We start from the raw sequence: 18,992 nt of genomic DNA on the forward strand, positions 1-18,992 counted from the left end.
GGCCTCTTCTGGCTGATCAATGAGCCAGCCCCCCAAAACCCCAGCTTCCTTGTTTAGGTCCCTGCTGCCTGGCAGCAGGCCTCACTGCCAGCAGGCCTTCCCCCCACTCCTGCCCCCCTGCCCACCTCCCTGTATCCCTGGCGACCAGCCTTTCTCCTGCTTAGGTCACAATTGCCTGCCCTTCACCTGGCCCTGCCCCCTTGTTGACATGACTGCCTTCAGCTGTTCACCTGGCCCCGCCCCCTCATTGACTTGAAGGCCTTCAGCACTAGGCCTGGCCCTGATCCCTTGTTCCAGAAACCCCGCCCCCTCATTCATTGGACCAATGAGCGAGCAGAACTGGCCAGGCTGCCCTGCTCCTCACACCTGGGGGGGGGGGGCGGGTGTGAGGGGGGCTACCGCCCCACCTCTAGAAGTATTGTTCGTTCGGTGCCTAAAAGCCCCAAGGGCAGATGGCCTTCTGCTCACAGGTTGCCTGCCACCCAGGGCCCAGGTCCACAAGCATGGGGAGGCCAGCCCTCCCCCCCCCCTTTCGGATAGCCATGGGCCTCCGTGAGCCTCGGAGGCCCCCACCGCCCACACCCTGGGGCATCTCACAACGGAGTGTCCTGCGACCCCCACGGCCCTGTCTATGGGCTTTGACATCCGGGAGAGAGCTGTGTCAAGTCCCCCCAAATCACGTTCCACTCTGGGGGCACTGACCCGCCCCTACTGAGGTACCCTGTTTCCCCGAAAATGAGATATTGTCTTATATTAATTCTTGCTCCAAAAGGTGCGCTACGTCTTATTTTCAGGGGTTGTCTTATTTTTCCATGAAGAAGAATATGGTACACATTTATTGTTAAATGAAAAAAAAACGGAAATTTTGCTGGGACCGGTTTGGCTCAATGGATAGAGCGTCGGCTTGGGGACTGAAGGGCCCCGGGTTCGATTCCGGTCAAGGGCATGTACCTTGGTTGCGGGCATATCCCCAGTAGGGGGTGTGCAAGTGGCAGCTGATCGATGACTCTCTCTCATCGATGTTTCTAACTCTCTATCTCTCTCCTTTCCTCCCTGTAAAAAATCAATAAAATATATTTAAAAAAAAAAAGAAAAAAAAGGAAATTTATTACATGTGTTGGGTACCTTGGTATGGTACCGTATTTCCGGCGTATAAGACGACCCCCTAATTTTACAGTTAAAACATAGGTTTAGGCCTATATTCGCTGTATAAGACTACCCCCCACTTCCAAGGCAATACCAGTTCTTTTTTTAATAGACTGCCTCTCTGACTCTGGCCAATCTGAGCAGGCTTTTTTTTTTTTACTAGAACACAGTTCGTCTTATACACCGGAAAATACGGTATTTAGGCTCCCAAAATGCAAGTTCCTGAGGCTTTGACATGTGTACAGATGTGGCGCTTGCACAGAGTGTAACACTTTCACAATGTGTTTGTTAAAAGCAATTTTTACACAAGACATCATGACAAAGGATTTCATTATTTTCAGTTGCCTATTTATAAGCTGAAATAGGAGTATACTGAGGCTTCCTTATTTTCCTCTCATTGAAGGAATCAGTTATTGGATAGGAGATAGGGCGGTCACCACAAACCCTTTTCCTATCTCTTGGCAAGTTCATGAAATCAATAAAACTAATTTTGGCCTCAACCAGATCCTATAATTACCTATAAGTGGATCCAATATAGGTGTGCATTGGCCTCCTTGAAAATAGATCTTCCGAATAATTTGTATTATCAGAAGGGTAATGATTAACATCCAAGGGAGAACTTTTCAGTCTTCATAGCTGGGGGACTCAGAGAATTGGTGGTTCAGGAAGAAAAGTATTATGACTTGTCTGTCTTGCAGTGCCCATGAACTAAGTAGTGGCCTATCATGACTTGAGTCACAAGCCATATTATTCCAAAAAATAATGGTCTGTGCATAAAATTTTTTAACAGGTCTGAACAGAAAGTCAGTGTGTTTTTACTTTTAAAATATATTTTTTATTGATGTCAGAGATGAAGAAAGGAGAGAGAAACATTGATGATTAGAGAGAATCATTGATTGGATGCCTCCTTGCATACCCTGCATGGGGGATAGAGCCAGCAACCTGGGCATGTGCCTTGATCAGGAATCAAACCGTGACCTCCTGGTTCATAGGTTGATGCTCAACCACTGAGCCATGCCAGCTGGGTAGTCTGTGTGTTTTTAAACTAAGAAGACTCTTTAATACTAACTTTGGAAACTGATATTTTTTAATATATTTACTAATTTTAAACAAGAATAGTGAGCTTTTTAACATTTGAATAACATTCAATTAAAATGTATTTCTGAACTAACAGGCACTTTATGTTAACCTTTTATTGTAATTTTAAAGGACATTTCATTTGCATAAAAAGTTATTTATTATGATGCTCATATAATTTTGTTTTAGAAATATATACCATAAATAATTATTATATACAGTAATGAAAGGTGCATTCAACAAACTATTTAGTAAACATCTACAATGTGCCAGGCAATGGGATTTGGTGCTGGGATATTTTAGCAAAATCTAATTAATGTTGTAAACACTTTAAACAGTATGTCTAATTAAATGTCAGAATAACACCAAGCTTTTCTCCTTTGCCCCCTTAATTCCCATAGCTTGACTAATAAATGGAGGAGGCACTAAGTATACTTCTGGTTTTGAGATTACCTTCATTTGCAATTTCAGTCAACATAATTTAGATAAAACAATTTGATTTGGGTTCATGTTGGTGCTATTTTGATCTGAAGGGCAATTTATCAACAAGCAGGGACAATTTCATTATTTTCCTTCACCACTCCAAGCAGTCTTTACTGAAGTCTTTCAAACAATGTGTGACCTCTATTTCAATACTTCTCGCAGATTTCACAGACTGTCACCACCACTCAGCCATCACTAACACAAAGAACTGTAATGGAAACTGTAACTATGGTGACCACAAGAGAACAAATCCTGGTAAAGCATGCCCAAGAGGAACTCCCACCGCCACCTCCCCAAAAGAAGAGGCAGATTCTTTTGGATTCCGAAATTAGAAAAAGGTGAGATAATTTTACTCCTGGTTTTATCTTCAAGCAAAGAGTAACTGGTTAGCAGGAAAATTCATTTTCATCTATAGTGATGGCAGTGTTTTTATTTAAACAGTATTTCTAGAAGCCTCGGGTGCCTGTAATGTCAGTTAAGCTAGTGAAAAGAATTATGAAGTGAATTTTGAAATTTGCCCAAGCAATCACTATCCAAACAAAAACTGAATGTTTAATGGAAATACTGTTTTCTGGATTGAAAGAAGAAACTATGTGTGATGAACTACCATCAATTTATTTTAATCCTGAAAAATTCTATTTTTTTTCTTTTAAAAACCCTGCTGGTTCAGTGCATGTTTTAGCATTAACACCCCCCCCCATCCAGTAATTGAAAGTACATTTTCATGAAGGAATATACCTATAATAGACAAGATCCATTCTGCCAGTTTATGAGAACATAATGTTTCAATCTACACAGCCTAAATCAGGAGTCATTAATTACAGAACAGATTTCTTCTTCTTTGATATTTATAAAGTCTTATCATGAACGTGTTAGAATTTTTAACTGGTCTTTTTGTGGATATTCTCATCTAGACATTGTAGATAAGTTAGGTATTATGTAACTCAGTGAATATATTACAATGATGGGAATACAATTTCATAAATGCAAAACCAGCATGAAAAGAATAAAAATGGTACAATTTCATTTTCATTCCAATTATAATTCTAAGATTGATGAATAACATTAAAATTTGCCTTATGTTTCTAAGCAACATGGGACACTTGACATTAGAATTTGTATATACCAAGGGTATAGAAATAAGGAGAACACATATCTAAAAATAGTGAGTCAGATATTCTTAGGCAAAGGAAAAAGAAAACACCCAAAGAAGCTACTCACATTATTAGGGAATTTCAATATTTCTGTATTAGTCAGTGACTTATAACCTACTTTCATAATTCCACAGTATACCATTGGACATTTCTACCTAATTGTATCTGCTTGGCTGAGTGAATCCTCTTGTCCAGAGGTCAACAAACTCAAGCCTGTAGGCTAAATCCAGCTCATTGCAGTTTTTATATATAGCTAATGAGCTAAAAATTGTTTTTACATTTTTAAATGGCTGAAAATAATTGAAAACAATTATATTTCATGATGTGAAAGTTTGATGACATTCCAATGTTAGTGTCTATGAATAAGGTTTTATAGAAACATAGCTACACTTGCTGAAACCGGTTTGGCTCAGTGGTAGAGCATCGGTTTGCGGACTGAAAGGTGCCGGGTTCGATTCCTGTCAAGGGCATGTACCTTGGTTGCGGGCACATCCCCGGTAGGGGGTGTGCAAGAGGCAGCTAGTTGATGTTTCTCTCTCATCGATGTTTCTAGCTCTCTATCTTTTTCCCTTTCTCTCTGTAAAAAATCAGTAAAACATATTTTTTTTAAAAAGAAAAAGAAACATAGCTACACTAATTAATTTATCATCTACGGTTGCTTTGATATTACTAGATGCCTGGTGCACAAAATTTATTCATTCCTGGGGGGAGGGGGTCCCTCAGCCCAGCCTGCACCCTCTCTCAGTCTGGGAGCCCTTAGGGATGTCCACCTGATGGCTTAGGCCCGCTAATCATTCTGAAAACCTTAGCCCTGCTGCAGAGGTGGGAGAGGCTTCTGGCCCAGTGGTACTCTCCCTTGGGACAGCTCCTGCATTGAGCAGGATCAGGCTGAAACCAGTACTCCAACATCCCTCTAGGGGTCCTAGATTGCAAGATGGTGCAGGCCAGGCTGAGGGACCCGACTGATGCAGGATCAGAGCCAGGGAAGGACTGTGAGAGGGCTCCAGAGCATGTGTGGCCTGTTTCACTCAGTCCTGATCAGCCAGACCCCAGCAGCAAGCTAACCAACTGGTTGGAGTGTCTGTTCCCTGGTTTTCAGTGTACCTCATAGCAAGTGGTTCCGTGTCCTTACCATATCATTAGCATATTACACTTTGATTGGTTGAATGGACGACTGGACACTTAGCATATTAGGCTTTTATTATATAGGTTGACAGTGTTATTGCCAAAGAGACTATATGGACCACAAAGCCTAAAATATTTACTAATTTACTATCTGGACCCCATAGGAAAAGTTTGCTGACCCTTATTCCAGTGAAATGGTTCTCAAATCTATGAATATTTGCGCTTTATTTGGGACAGCAACTTCTAAGGACTCTACTCATGCTAGTAGTTGAATTTTTAACATTCATTGATAAAGAACATAATGGCAAAAATAAATTAGTAAATCTCTTAATGAGTTTGCTTTTCATTAATCCTACTAGCATGAAAACTAATTTTATGTCATGTTTAATATGTGTCTAAATGCTTAGTGGGCACATGGATTTATGGATCCTTTGCAATAACCCAATAGCACTTCAGCAATTTTCCAACCAGAGCAATATAGGAGCCTAATTGCCTTCCCCTCCCTATGTGTTCAGCAATCTCCGAATATAGAAATTGACAGGGCAAGTTGACTCATGTCAATCTCCATCTTCAAAAGTGTATTCTTGCCTTCTGTTTGGGAAATGTGTTTGGTTAGGAAAAGTTTTGTGTGATTCCTTTTTGTATTCAGGAAAGTGTGGATAGTGGTGAGATATTTTGTCTCCTAAATTCTGTTTGTATCATATGCAGTTTTCATAACTGCCTGGAATGAGATGTGCAAGTGAGAACAAAAAGAATGCATTACTTAAATAATAGCTAACAGTTATTGAGGGTTTTATTATGCGCTCAGTACTACATTAAATGCTTTATCTGCATAGCTCATTTATTCGTCCCAGTAACCCTACAAAATAGGCACAGCTTTTATTACTGTTACACACAGCTACAGAGGAACTGAGCCAGGATTTCGACTGAGGTAAACTGACTGCAGGATGTGGATTGTGTAGTAAAATGTTTCTTCAGTAGTTATATAACTAAGGTGATCTTATGTCTTGTTTCACCTGAATTCATTCTGATTATATCTTTTGTCCCAGCACAATAATATATAGCACAAATTTTCACTCTCAAGTGCATCCTGATTTGTACAGTACAACATGAACACTCTATAGAAGACTAGACTGCTAAATTTAGACTGAACAAAAAGAGCAATTGAACAAATATTTAGGAGTAATTAAACCTAGGTTTAAAAAACGTTCTCCTTTTTCAACTTCTTTGACACACTGCTAGCTTTGCCCCTACACTCTTTATCTGACTTGTTTCCCTCCTTTTTCCAAATTCCTGTTTGTGTCTCATAAATCTATCTCTTTGCCCTTCTGACTCCTTTATCTGAATTGTCTCCTCTCATTGATTCAAGTCTGGATCTCAGTGACTTACTACCAAAACTTATAGCTCCATGTCTGACTCCCTTCCTCAAATTTCACTTTTACATCTTTAGAGAGATGATCTGGGTATTTCTACTTGTGCATACAGCCAATGGTTCAATTTTATTTTTTATCAAATGCAAACATGTGTTGCTTCTAATAAACCAAATTTAGTTACTCATACATTGGACACATATTTTACTTATTATAATTCATTGCCTTTGTGTGTAAAAGAGTAGCAGATATTGGAAAAAGCATGGACTTTGAAAACAGAATTATTCAGGTTTGAAGATTGCCTCTTTTAATTGATAGTTTATGATCCCAGCCAAATTACTGAATATCTGTGCCTCAGATTCAGTATCCTAATATTATTAAGTACTAACTGTAATGGTTAAGAAAGAAGCATTTAATACAGTGCCTGGAAGGTAAAAAGAATTCAGTACATGCAATAACTCTTATTCCTGTTTGATTATGGTGAATATTGTGGAGGTAGAGATGGTGGTGGAGGTTGTGGAGGTGTTAGAAATGGTGCTGATGATATTAGAGGCAGTGGTGGTAGAAGTGATGGTAGTGATTTAAGGTAGTGATGGAGGTGGAGATGGAGATGGTGGTGAAAAAAATCCCATAATAAATATCATCTCAAAGTTAATGAATATAACAATAAATACTTAATTTTCCATTTTAAAACACCACCTGACTTCTTTATTTTTGTTCTCTGACCTTGTTACTTATTTATTTTGATTAATTACATTATATTATTGGATAAGTGCAATCATTTTAGTCATTTCCTAATTCTAACTGCCAACTCCACAACCTAATCTACATACCTCACTGTGGTGAGACTTGCCACTCTCTCTGATTAATCTACCTCAAATTAATGTATCTAAAATGTCACTTTTATGCTGACTTCTGATGTGAGATCCTCATAACTCCAGTTGTTCCAAAATAAAAAACAAGCCTCTTATTATGGTATTTGATATTTTGTTCACCAAGTTTCTGTCCATCTTCTCTGAACTCTTTCTGCTTTAGTCAGTAAATTACATTACATACATTATTTTTGCTATGTACCTTAATGTCACCCACATAAATTTTTCTCATCACCAATCACAACTAAGGAATCCTGTTACTATACTTGTTTGTACTTTACTTAAATTCCATATATGGTGTATGTATATAATAAGTAATCAAATATATGTGTAAAGAGTGAATAATATAGTCCAACTAATTGTGATAGCTAAAATGCTATATTACAGTAGCATTTAAGAATTCTACTTAGCTCTTCATGGAATTGTTTTTAATAATAAACAAATGAACATTCTAATAATCTTTAATAATTCTGATTTTACCAATTAAGATATCATTGTTTACTCGAAATCATGAAGGGATTTAAAATTCAGCTTTGTACCACAGTATAGTTTCTTAATTACCTAAGGAACATTTAATTGGTTTCTTAATAATTACACGGTTTCTGCGTTTGTCATATTTACTGCATAAATTGTCCTCCTTTCACTAAGATATACAAAGGTGTTTGATGATCTTAGGTTACAAGGTAATTATTTCTAACAATAAATTATCCCTGAAATTCAGTGACATGATTTTGCATATAGGCAATTATCAGAGTATTGGAGCTCAGTCTAGGTTAAACCTAGATCTATTATTTAGTTAATTGGAATTTATAGAGAGGACTCATTTCTAATCATGTAGCATTTATTTTAAGATACTTAAAAAAAAACACTTTTATTTACGCTTTTGTATCAACCAGGTGAAACTGATGACAAATTGAATATTTTCATAGTATTATAAATGCCATTTCAGTGAAGATAATTTCCTCAAGTATAGTATTAACAAATGAATATCTTTGACCTCCAGAGAAATACAGAGGCATTTATAAATACTTAAATTCACCTAGTCTCTTTATCTTTCCCTAGGTAATCAGAGTCTAAAGTTTGCTTTCTCTGACAATTCCCCAATGTTTACTAAATAATACAATAAATTGCCTAGACAATTACAGATCTGCAATTTCATTTTCTTTTCTATTTTCAGCTTAATTTTTTGTTTCACTTCTTTTTATGTCTACTGACTCAAATATGTGAATTTATGCCATATCCTTGGATAAGACATCTCTGCAATTTTATGAATTTAATGCCAACATTATTTTGGTGTTAGATATTTATTTTAACTTTGATTACCAAATTATAATCTGGAAGTTGCAAACTAGAACATTTTAACTTTACTTACAGAATGCAATTACATGATTAATGTATGTAACAGCTAAGCTTTAATTTTATATATGATAAATTGATCCAAAAATACTTAATTTGTTGGTCTCAGTAATAACATTTTTGCCTCTTTTACAGTCTAGAAAAAATAAAAGCTTGCTTCTTATATCTTGGGAGACTAGACTCTAGACTTCTCCATGGTTACACATTAATTGAGGTCCAGAAAGGTTAAATAAGTTGCTTTCAGTTGCAAAATAAGGACTAGTGCTTAGTTTCCTAATTTGAATTTTTGTTATAGTTGCAACGTTCTGCTTTTTTTAATGTATCAGAGTCAAATGACCTTGGCCATCAACTCCAATTTTAGTTTAAAAATTATTTTTGGTAAAGAATAGAAACATACAACCATCCTCAGATATTCCAAAAACATAACCATCCATTTAAAGTTCTTAAAATTCTTTTGCCATATAAGTCAAGAATTAGTTAAGAATTATGTTTTGAAGAATATAGGAGTGTGGACTCTAAGAGGCCTACTAAGTGACCAGAGGACAGTTAGGGCAGCAACACTCATAGTGCAGTGTATGAAGCAGAGGTATCACTTGGAGCTTATTGGAAATGCAGATTTAGGGTACTGGAAATATTGAGGGGCAGTATATGATTGTACACTTGAAACCAATACAAAAATAAAATTGAAAGAAATAATGAAATGCAGATGTGGAGGCTCACCTCCAACTAGCTGAATCAGAAACTCTTCAGGTAGGCCATGAAATATTTTACAAGCTCTGTAGGTTATTTTGATAAACCTTAAATTCTGAGAACTCTTGCAAAAAAACAACAACAGTGGTTATCATATATTAGCATGTATTTGAATCATCTGGAAGGCTTGGTAAAAGACAGATACCTGGTCCCAATCAGAGTTTCTAACTCAGTAGATTTGGGATAATGCCTGAAAATCTTAATTCTTAACAAGTTCCCAGGTGATTCTGATGCTGCTGGTTCAGGGTCCATGTCTTAGAAATCAGTGCACTAGATCATCTCAGGTATAGTCAACTCTTGTTCATCTTTCCCCAAACCAGCTGCAATAACAGGAATCATCTACTCCAGGCTGGGCTAAGTGATGCTAGTGTTCCATCTTGTGACACCTCTCTTGCTTCAAGTTGACATTATCTATCAATATGCCTATTTTAACCCAGTAGATAAAGCTTCCTTGGGCTATGGTCCAAATCTTATTCCTGACCTGGAATGGCATCTATACGAATAAAAGGGTAATATGCTAATTATACCGGACATCTTTCTGGACAAAGCCATGATGGTGGGGGCTGAGGCAGAGGCTGTTAGAGATGGTCAGACTGGCAGGGAAGGGCAATCAGGCCAGCAGGGAAGGGCAGTTAAGGGCAATCAGGCCAACAGGGGGCAGTAGTTAGGGGAGGGCAGTTAGGGGCAATCAGGCAGGCAGGCAGGGCAGTTAGGGGTGATCAGGCTGGCAGGGGAGCAGTGAAGGGGCGATTAGGTCTGCAGGCAGAGGTAGTTAGGGTAGATCAGGCTGGCAGGCAGAGGTGGTTAGGGGCGACCAGGCAGGCAGTCTGGTCAGTGGTTAGAAGCCAGTGGACCCAGATTGTGAGAGGGTGCAGGCGGGGCTGAGTGACCCCTCCATGCACGAATTTTGTGCAATGGGCCTCTAGTCTTCTATAAGGTAGATGCCCAAAACATATTTTGACTGAAATACACTATAATAACAACTGGCCCTGTAAGATACTACACATAGCTATAGTAGTTGTAGGAAAATGAACTCTTCCAGAATTCAAGGCATAGAGGAATGCCAGCAGGGAGAATGATTAGGCTGTATTTCCAGAACTGTGACCTACATTTTTGTCTGTTCCTTGAGTGAAGAAAAATTATCACACTTACTCATCTAAAGGAAGCATAGTTGAATGCAAAGAAAAGTTGATTTTTACTGAGATCTAAAATACCTCTATTCTTTTACTTCTACTTATTTTTTTTTTACCTCTTCATACTCTACATCAAGCACTGAAACTTCTCTCAGCAAGGTCACCAGAGAGCGCCTTAATTGCTAACTCCAAAGGTAGCTCTGCAGTTCTTATCCTTCTTGACCTTTGTGCTATGTTTGGTGGTGATGATTATTAGTCTCTTCTTGAAAATTTATTTTCCATTTCTGGAACATTGTTCTCTCCTGTTTCTTTCTTCCTCCTGTTTTTCTTACCATGTCTTCTCAGCCTCCTCTTCTTATCCCTTTAATGTCAGTCTTCAGAAGATAAAAGTTTGATTTCATTTTCTTCTAATGACACTCTTTCTCAGGGCACTATAATTTATAATATTGTCTTTATCAATCATCTATCTACATGTGATGATTTCCAAATTACTATGTCAAACTCATCCTGCCTCCTGATGTTTATACCTATGTCATGCAAAGATTTGTTGGGCATGTAAACAGACTTGGACTTCTTACTGAAATCTCAATTGTGGTATTGCAGTTTAGACTACACAACTTTAGAGAGTACTTCATAGTTTCTAAGAGCAGTACCCTCTGGACTTAGGCATGAACAATTTGTGCAGCCATTCATAGTAGACTCATATTGAACACATTACTAAATCCCTCCAAGCAGGCCTATTAAATTCTCTGTAATTTAATTCTTTATATCCAGCCCTTCCCCCAGTTCAGTGTCTGATAACTTTCTGCAAGTTCTCAACTGATTACTCTGCTTTTACTGTCACCTTCTTTTTATTGATTCCTGAGAAAAGAAGGGAGGGAGGGAGGGAAGGAGGGAGGGAGGGAGGGAGGGAGGGAGGGAGGGAGGGAGAGAGAGAGGAGAGAGAGAGAGAGAGAGAGAGAGAGAGAGAGAGAGAGAGAGAGAGAGAGATGTTAGAAACACCCACTGATTTTCTCCCGCATGTATCCCAAATGGGAATCAAAGCCACAACCTGAGTATGTGCCCTGAATGGGAATTGAACTCCCCACCTTTTGATATACATGGTGATGTTCAAACTAACTGAGTCCCACCAGCTGGGGCACTTTCTTCTTTCTTAGCCATCCATACTTTCCACAGCCTCCTGAAGGATATCTGAAAATGTAATTTTAATTAGATCATTCCTCTGCCCATAGTTCTTCAAATGCACAGCACTTTCTTTGTGATCTTTAGCTGCCTAATTCTTCAGCTTCACTACCTTCTACCCAGCCCATTAAAAAAAAATCATGCTAGTGCTAGTCAAAACAGTGTGAAAACTATTTATTAGCAGGACACAATGAAATAAGGATCTTGAGCCAGAATATAAATCAATGCACTGCTTCCTTTGTCAAGAAAGTTTTGCAATTAAAAAGAAATCAGATGAAATCGCGACTTAGTTGATTTATACTCTGGTGACTTCTGTTGTTACAGACTACCAACAAATAGTTCATAGAATGGCCACAAACTGAATATTTAGTGGAACTGCACTTCACTTGGGCTTTCATTAACTGCTGTCTGATCTCCACAGCTCTATGCTCCCACAAGTTTCCATTTCTTTGCACCTACTGTTCTCTCTACTTAAGATTTCCTTCTCACATTACATTCCCTTTGCCCACTCCCACATTTCTTGCTCCCCAACTAACCGCCTTTTCTCTCTGTGAGCCTAACTTCCAAAGTATTTTTTATCCTCACTAATAAACCAATTAGAACACTTACAGAATATTACTATAATACTTTTGATTTTGCATATGCATATTTCCAGTTAACTCCTGAGGACAGGAGCCATATCTTTTCAATTCTAGATCTATAGTGCTTAACTCAGATGTTAGCAAATAGTAGTATCCAGTAATATTCTTGGAATCTTAAATGAGGATTTGTAAGTGTCTTGTCAGGAAATTAGAAACCACTCTAGGTGTTTCAGAAATAGGAAACAATACCAGGAACTGGTTAAACAGGTGGTGGGAAACAGGGGAGCAGGGCAGGAGTTAGTAAGGTAACTCCAAAACACTAGTATTAATAACATCAGGAAGCTGTGAATATTCCTAGAACTTGAGGAACAATGCAGGGTGAGGATGCTTCTAGAACCCCAAATCTGGCACCTGGTAACAGGGACTAACACAGTCAGAACTACCAAGCAGTAGCTTGGACCAATGGGAGGAGGGGCCATCCAGAGAAAACTGAAGCCACAGTGGAGGTTTATAACTGCCCTAGAAATGCCAGCAAAAGTGGTGTATGAAGGAAAAATACCTTGGTTTATTCCTTCCTTCTGCCCTCTAGTGTACTCTAGTGCTTCCAATTTAAACAGATCCAAGTGGAAGCCAGAAGGCAAGCAGTGGTGGAAATGTACATCCCCCTGACGCAGAGGACAAGAAAAACATGAAGAATGGATTTGAGAGCATATGAGTCTATGACTGCACATATGAGTTCTGGCCTTGCATCTTTCACTCATAAGCTAAGGAACTAAAGTCAGTCACTTAACCTTACTCACAGAATCTATTTCTTCATCTGTGAATACAATTTATCTGACTTTTCTTGTTTGTCCTCATACTGTGGAAATTTTATTATACACGTCTCTCTTTTTTTCTTGTAATTTATTATTCAATAGATAAATTATTGGCATTTTCCCTATTTTATTTTAAAAATTTATTAGGGTGACATTGGTTAATAAAATTATATAAAAAAGTAGATATATGTACTACTATATGTAGTACTTTAAACAATAAAAATAATAAACAATAAGCAATAAAAATATATAGATTTCAAGTGTACAGTTTTATTATACATTATCTATATATGTTTCTTTGTTAGTACATGCAGACCCAGAGACTGAAAGTCTACCTCTGTAAATGGAGGGTAGGGAGAGACTGAAGAAGGCCACTCTCGTCTAAAATTAACAGTTTATTAAGGGAAACTTACAAGGAGAGTCTTGAGCAGCTGCAAGACAAAGTGGATATTCTCTGTGCTGCTTATCAAGTGTCAAAGAACTGTATGGGGTAAAAAGGGAAGGGATAGTCCCAGGTACTAGTACGTGAATGCTACCAGGTATGGGAGATTACATGCTTGACCAGGTTGGGACAAGAGCCTGTTCCAGGAATGAGTACCTACCAGGGGACAGGGGAAGGGTTCTGATTCATGTCAGAATGGACATTGATTGCAATCAGACAGTCTCTAACAGTGAGTTTGTGGTAAGTAGCCTCTTGATTCAGTTCACAGGCCACATAGTGATCTCAGCATGGAACTGTCTCAGCTCTACACGCTTGGTGATTGTTTAGGTAGAAATATACATCCTTGCCCCATGAAAAAGTTTAGTTTCTAGTTATTAATTTAGAAAAGATGTTTCCCATTAAAACATTTGTGTTATAATAGAAAATATTATAATTCAGACATCTTATGAGAATATTATTTTTTCTGATGTTTTCTCTTGGGACAGCTAGACCTCCAGGACTCTTCTGGAAAGAGTGCTAGTGGCAATTATGACTTTTCCAAAAAAGCCCGTGTTGAAATCTTGGTCTTTTAACTGCGGTTTGTGCTCTTTGGGAATTTGACAAACGACTCTGAGCCTGTTTGTTTTTCACCAAGAAAATTGGAATAATAATCCATAACTCTGTTGTTGACAGAATTAAATTAAAATAATATCTGGTATAATACCAGAAAAATGCTGCTTAATAGTTATATATATTGTCTATTTAATTACCTATAAGTTATCTAAAACAATGGCAGAACAATTCTTTGCTTATGGCAGATTGAACAAGTATTTGTTGTAAGAACTATCTACTGGTTAACATGCTTTAGAAAAAAAAAATGAACATCTCAAGAATCCAAAAGAAAAGAAAAAAAAAAAGGAAAGAAAACCGTACCCCTATAAATCAACACACATGATCACATTATCCTACCACATACAAATGAAGTGATGCCTGGCTCCTATGGACTGAATTATGTCCCCCCAACATTCATATATTGAAGACTTAACCCCAATTGATGGTATTTGGAAATGGGGCTTTTGGGAAATAATTAGGTTTAGTTGAGGTCTTGAGTATGCTGCAGTATGATGAGATTAGTGTCCTTAGAAAAAGTGCCATCAAAGAGCTTGCTCTCTGTCTTTCTCCCTGCTGAGTGAGGGCACAGTGACAAGTTGGCAGGGTGACAAGCCAGGATGAGGGCTCTCATCAGAGTCTGATTATATGGGCAACTTGAGGATCTTCTGGCTTCCAGAACTCTGAGAAAATAAATTTCTGCTGTTTAAGCCACATAGTCTATAGTAGTTTGTTACATCGGCCTCAGCTGACTAACATTCTAGCTTTGTAGACTAGTGAGTTTTGCTTTGTGTTTTAACTAAATTTTGTAGAGGTGCTCACTAAAGGCAGTGGATGGATTGAAGTAATTCATGATGCTGGTGAAGTGGCAGTGGGACAGTAAGTACACATTAGATCTAAATGGCTTTCCACATCGGGCTAGATGGTTTTTGAACCTTGACTGGAACTTACTTAAACTTTAAAGACCCTCAACGTTAAAATCTTTTAAACTCACAGAGCTTTCAACACTGAGAGTATGTAAAGTTTAAATTACCTCCACAGGGTCCAAGGCACCATCCAGTGTGTGGAGGGGTTCTTAGAAACTCCTGTAGTCAGTATAAATCCATACTATTTCAAGAATGTAGTGACAGAAACATTCATTTTATGGCTAATTTTCATATTCATTCAACTAGTCTTATTCATAAGACACTCTAGTTGCTGTAACTGTGGGCCATAGTTAGTCCTTCCCTCAGGAGACTTGCACTTTAGCATAAATTGTATTATGAAGAAATATTTATAAAATTTTAGAAATGTTGTAAAGAAACACTCATTTTCTGCTTGAGAGTTGAGCATGGAAAGCTCATGGAGAAATTAACATGTGAATGGGCAGTTAAAGGTTAGGGTCATATTGGACTCCAGGTCAGGACAGCCTGCATAGTAAGGGATGAGGTTGAAAAGGCAGGTTGGCTGATTTAAAAAAATGATACTCAATGCCAGACTAAAGGATGTAAAATTTAATCTGGTCATGGGGAGCCAATCCATATTTTCAAGAGAGAGCAAAGCAAAGCAATATGGTACTGTGAATTATACCATTTTCCCCCTCATCCAAGTGTTGGGCAACATAGGTCATCTCAACTTTATTTGTAGAGCAGTGAGAGCCAACAAATTTTTCTCTCAAGGGCCAGACAGTCAAATTTTTAGGCTTTGTGTACTATATAATTTCTTTTGCAACTACTCTAATCTGATGCTATTATGTGAAATCAGCCATAAAATATGTAAATGAATGACTGTATTCAATAAAACTTTATTTACAAAAACAGGTGGCAGGCCAGATTTGTTCCATGGGCCAAAGTTTGCCTATTCCTGCAACAAACGTTGCGATAGATGAGATTATTGTGCTGTTGATTTTTGTTTATTTGTCTTTTTGTCTTTCTTATGGCTTTCTTTGTGGTTTTTGTTCTGGCGATTACACTGATGACTTTTATTTTCCAGTCCTTAACAAAACTCTCAAACATATACTTCTGCCCTCAAATGAGAAAGTGAGAAGGGGCACAGGGATGGCCTAAACCAAATAAAAAAGAGTTAAAAAAAAAAGACAAACATCACAGTAGCTAAAATGTAAATGGCCCCTACCATGTGTCAAGCATTCTTCTAAGTATTTAATTCATATAAAATTTTTAACTAATGAGACAGTATTGTAAAGTATTTTAAAATTATTTTCCTCCTTTGCAAATTCAGTATTGAATGGTCAGGTGATTTCTCACATTTACTAGGTTTACAGGAAGCAATGTAGTTAGGATTTGATCCCAGACATCTAGAACAGAATGCTGTATTCTTTATCTCGATGCCATGCTGTTTTATGAGAATTTAAAGTTTATTTTATCAACTTATTTAGCTGAAATCAGAAGCTTAACTAATATTATTTAAGCATTTGTTGAGGTGTGTCTATGGAAACTGTGTACCTATCCTAGATTCTGGCTCTTCTACATTCTGTAGTCTCATAGACTCTAGGGTGACATTGAAGTATTTCCCTATTTTTAAATACAGATATCATTTTCTGTGAAAATAATTCTTTCAAAGTTAGGTTTTTAAATATCAAGATATAAGTGGGAATCCCATATAACTGAACTATTTTTCCAAGTGTGAGACTTCTAGAGCTAACCACTGTCTTAACCCTATAATATAAGTAACAATCCTTGTAATCTATGCTTAATATCAGTTCTAAAGTCAGAAAATGCATCAATAAATTGGAAATTGGAGATTTTAGGAAATTAAGAAAGGAAATAACATAAAAATAAACTAGAAAAAAACTTTTATAATGCCACGAGGAAATCAATTGTGCAACTAAGGGTCATAGTTTAGCTAACTGAAAATGTTCAGAAGTAATGTGCTAATGTTAGAGACTCCAGTCAAGTTCTGGCACAATCCAAAATACTACCAGACTCTACTATATAGAAGCAAACTGGAAATTCATTTTGACTTTTCCTTAATGCTTCTTAAAAAAAGGTTTCTCTTCTATTTGGTACAAAGGAAAATAAGTATAGTGTAGTAGAAATTTTTGGATTCAGACAGACCTGGTTTTGAATCTTAAGTACATGCTTCACTATTTATTGAAAATAAATCAGCTTCCCAAATCTATTTATGACCTATCTATAAATATGAAGATTATAACAAATAACCTACATAGTTATTGTGGGAGATGGATTAATTCTTTCTTTATGAAAGCATATGACATTAACATGATATTTAAAATGCTATTTTTCATTTGAATTTTATTGTAAAATGAATGTTTAAAATCCTTAGTTTAGATTATACCGGGATATAATTCTATACAGATGTATAGAACGTATCTACAAATAAACAAAAATTAGGTAAAATTAATGAATTGGGCGGAAACTACTGGGTTACAAAGTCCAGAAATATAATAAAATATTATTTGGATTGAGTATGTCTCCCCATTTGAAGATATTTTCTCAAGGGAATCTTTATATTATGACTTCAATATACTTTTAGTATTTTACAATGGCAGAAGTTATTTTAACTGCATCTGAGGGTGTCTTACAAACAAGTTCTTTTTATACCGTTTTATCTATATCTTTGGACACTTTATGTTTCTCTGTAAGAGAATTCTCATGAGAAATCCATTTGTCACCATGTTATCTTTATGTAGATAAGAAAATAAAAGAGAAGCTAAATTGAGGAGCAGACAAGCTGTGAAAGGGAATGCGCGCCCTCTAGTGACCCACATTTATTTCTCACAAGGGCATATACAGCTTTTCTTTTTGGTTTCATGATTTTAAATAAACATCAAATTTGATTTTAAAATACTAGTAAATGGATCAAGATTTTCAACTTGAACATATTACATTGTGTAATCATATATTTATTACTATGGCAATATTTCATCTATCACTTAATAGAATATTCTATTAACCCATGTTAGGGTGATTTTCCTACACAGAACTATGTTTCAAAAGGACTTTCAATTTACTGAAAATGAAATATAAATTCTAGGCATCTGAGACTTAGAAACTCTCTGTTGCCAATCCTCTGGGCCAGTGGTCAGCAAACTCATTAGTCAACAGATTCAAATATCAACAGTACAACCATTGAAATTTCTTTTGAGATCCAAAATTTTTAAACTTAAACTTCTTTTTTTTAATATATATTTTATTGATATTTTACAGAGAGAAGGAAGGGAGAGAGATAGAGAGCTAGAAACGTAGGTGAGAGAAAAACATCGACCAGCTGCCTCTTGCACACCCCCCACCAGGGATGTGTCCGCAACCAAAGTACATGCCCTTGACCAGAATCGAACCTGGGACCTTTCAGTCCGCAGACCGACGCTCTACCACTGAGCCAAACCGGTTACAGCACTTCTTCTAATGCCACTTCTTCAAAATAGACTCGCCCAGGCCGTGGTAATTTGTGGAAAAGCCACACTCAAGGGGCCAAAGAGCCGCATGTGGCTCGCGAGCTGAAGTTTGCTGACCATGGCTCTGGGCGATACATGTTCTTTCACACTGATTGGCTTTATAACTAACTAATGGCCTGGTGCAATCAGACAGGTGGGCAAAGGCGGTTAGAGGCTATGTCCCTTGGGGGATGTCCAACTAAACCAGCAGTTGGACATCCCTCACACAATCTGGGACCACTGGCTCCTAACTGCTCACCTGCCTGCCTGCTTGATCACCCCTAATTGTCTCTGCCTGCCTGCCTAATTTCCCCTAACCTCTTTGCCTGCCCCATGCACAAAATTCATGAACAGGGGCATTCCCTCAGTCCAGCCTGCACTCTCTCCAGTCAGACATCCCTCTTGTAATCTGGGACCACTGGCTCGTAACTGCTCACCTGTCTGCCTGCCTGCCTGATTGCCCCTAACTGCATCTGCCTGCCTGATCACCCCTAACTGCCCTTCCTTCCTGACCTGATCTCACCC

The 18,992-nt window shown here is 37.7% G+C and overlaps 1 protein-coding gene across 3 annotated transcripts in view; it reads left to right on the forward strand.

Moving 5' to 3' along the window:
• Positions 1 to 18,992, forward strand: part of DMD (dystrophin) — a 2,141,216-nt gene that overhangs the window by 668,117 nt on the left and 1,454,107 nt on the right. For all 3 annotated transcript variants that reach the window (XM_084869361.1, XM_084869360.1, XM_084869362.1), the window contains one exon: positions 2,869 to 3,044. In XM_084869361.1, the coding sequence (XP_084725487.1) occupies positions 2,869 to 3,044 (176 nt within the window). The remainder of the gene's footprint in view (positions 1 to 2,868; positions 3,045 to 18,992) is intronic.

Source organism: Pipistrellus hanaki, assembly GCF_964339955.1.
Source record: "Pipistrellus hanaki genome assembly, chromosome: X".
NCBI classification, from domain to species: Eukaryota; Metazoa; Chordata; class Mammalia; order Chiroptera; family Vespertilionidae; genus Pipistrellus; species Pipistrellus hanaki.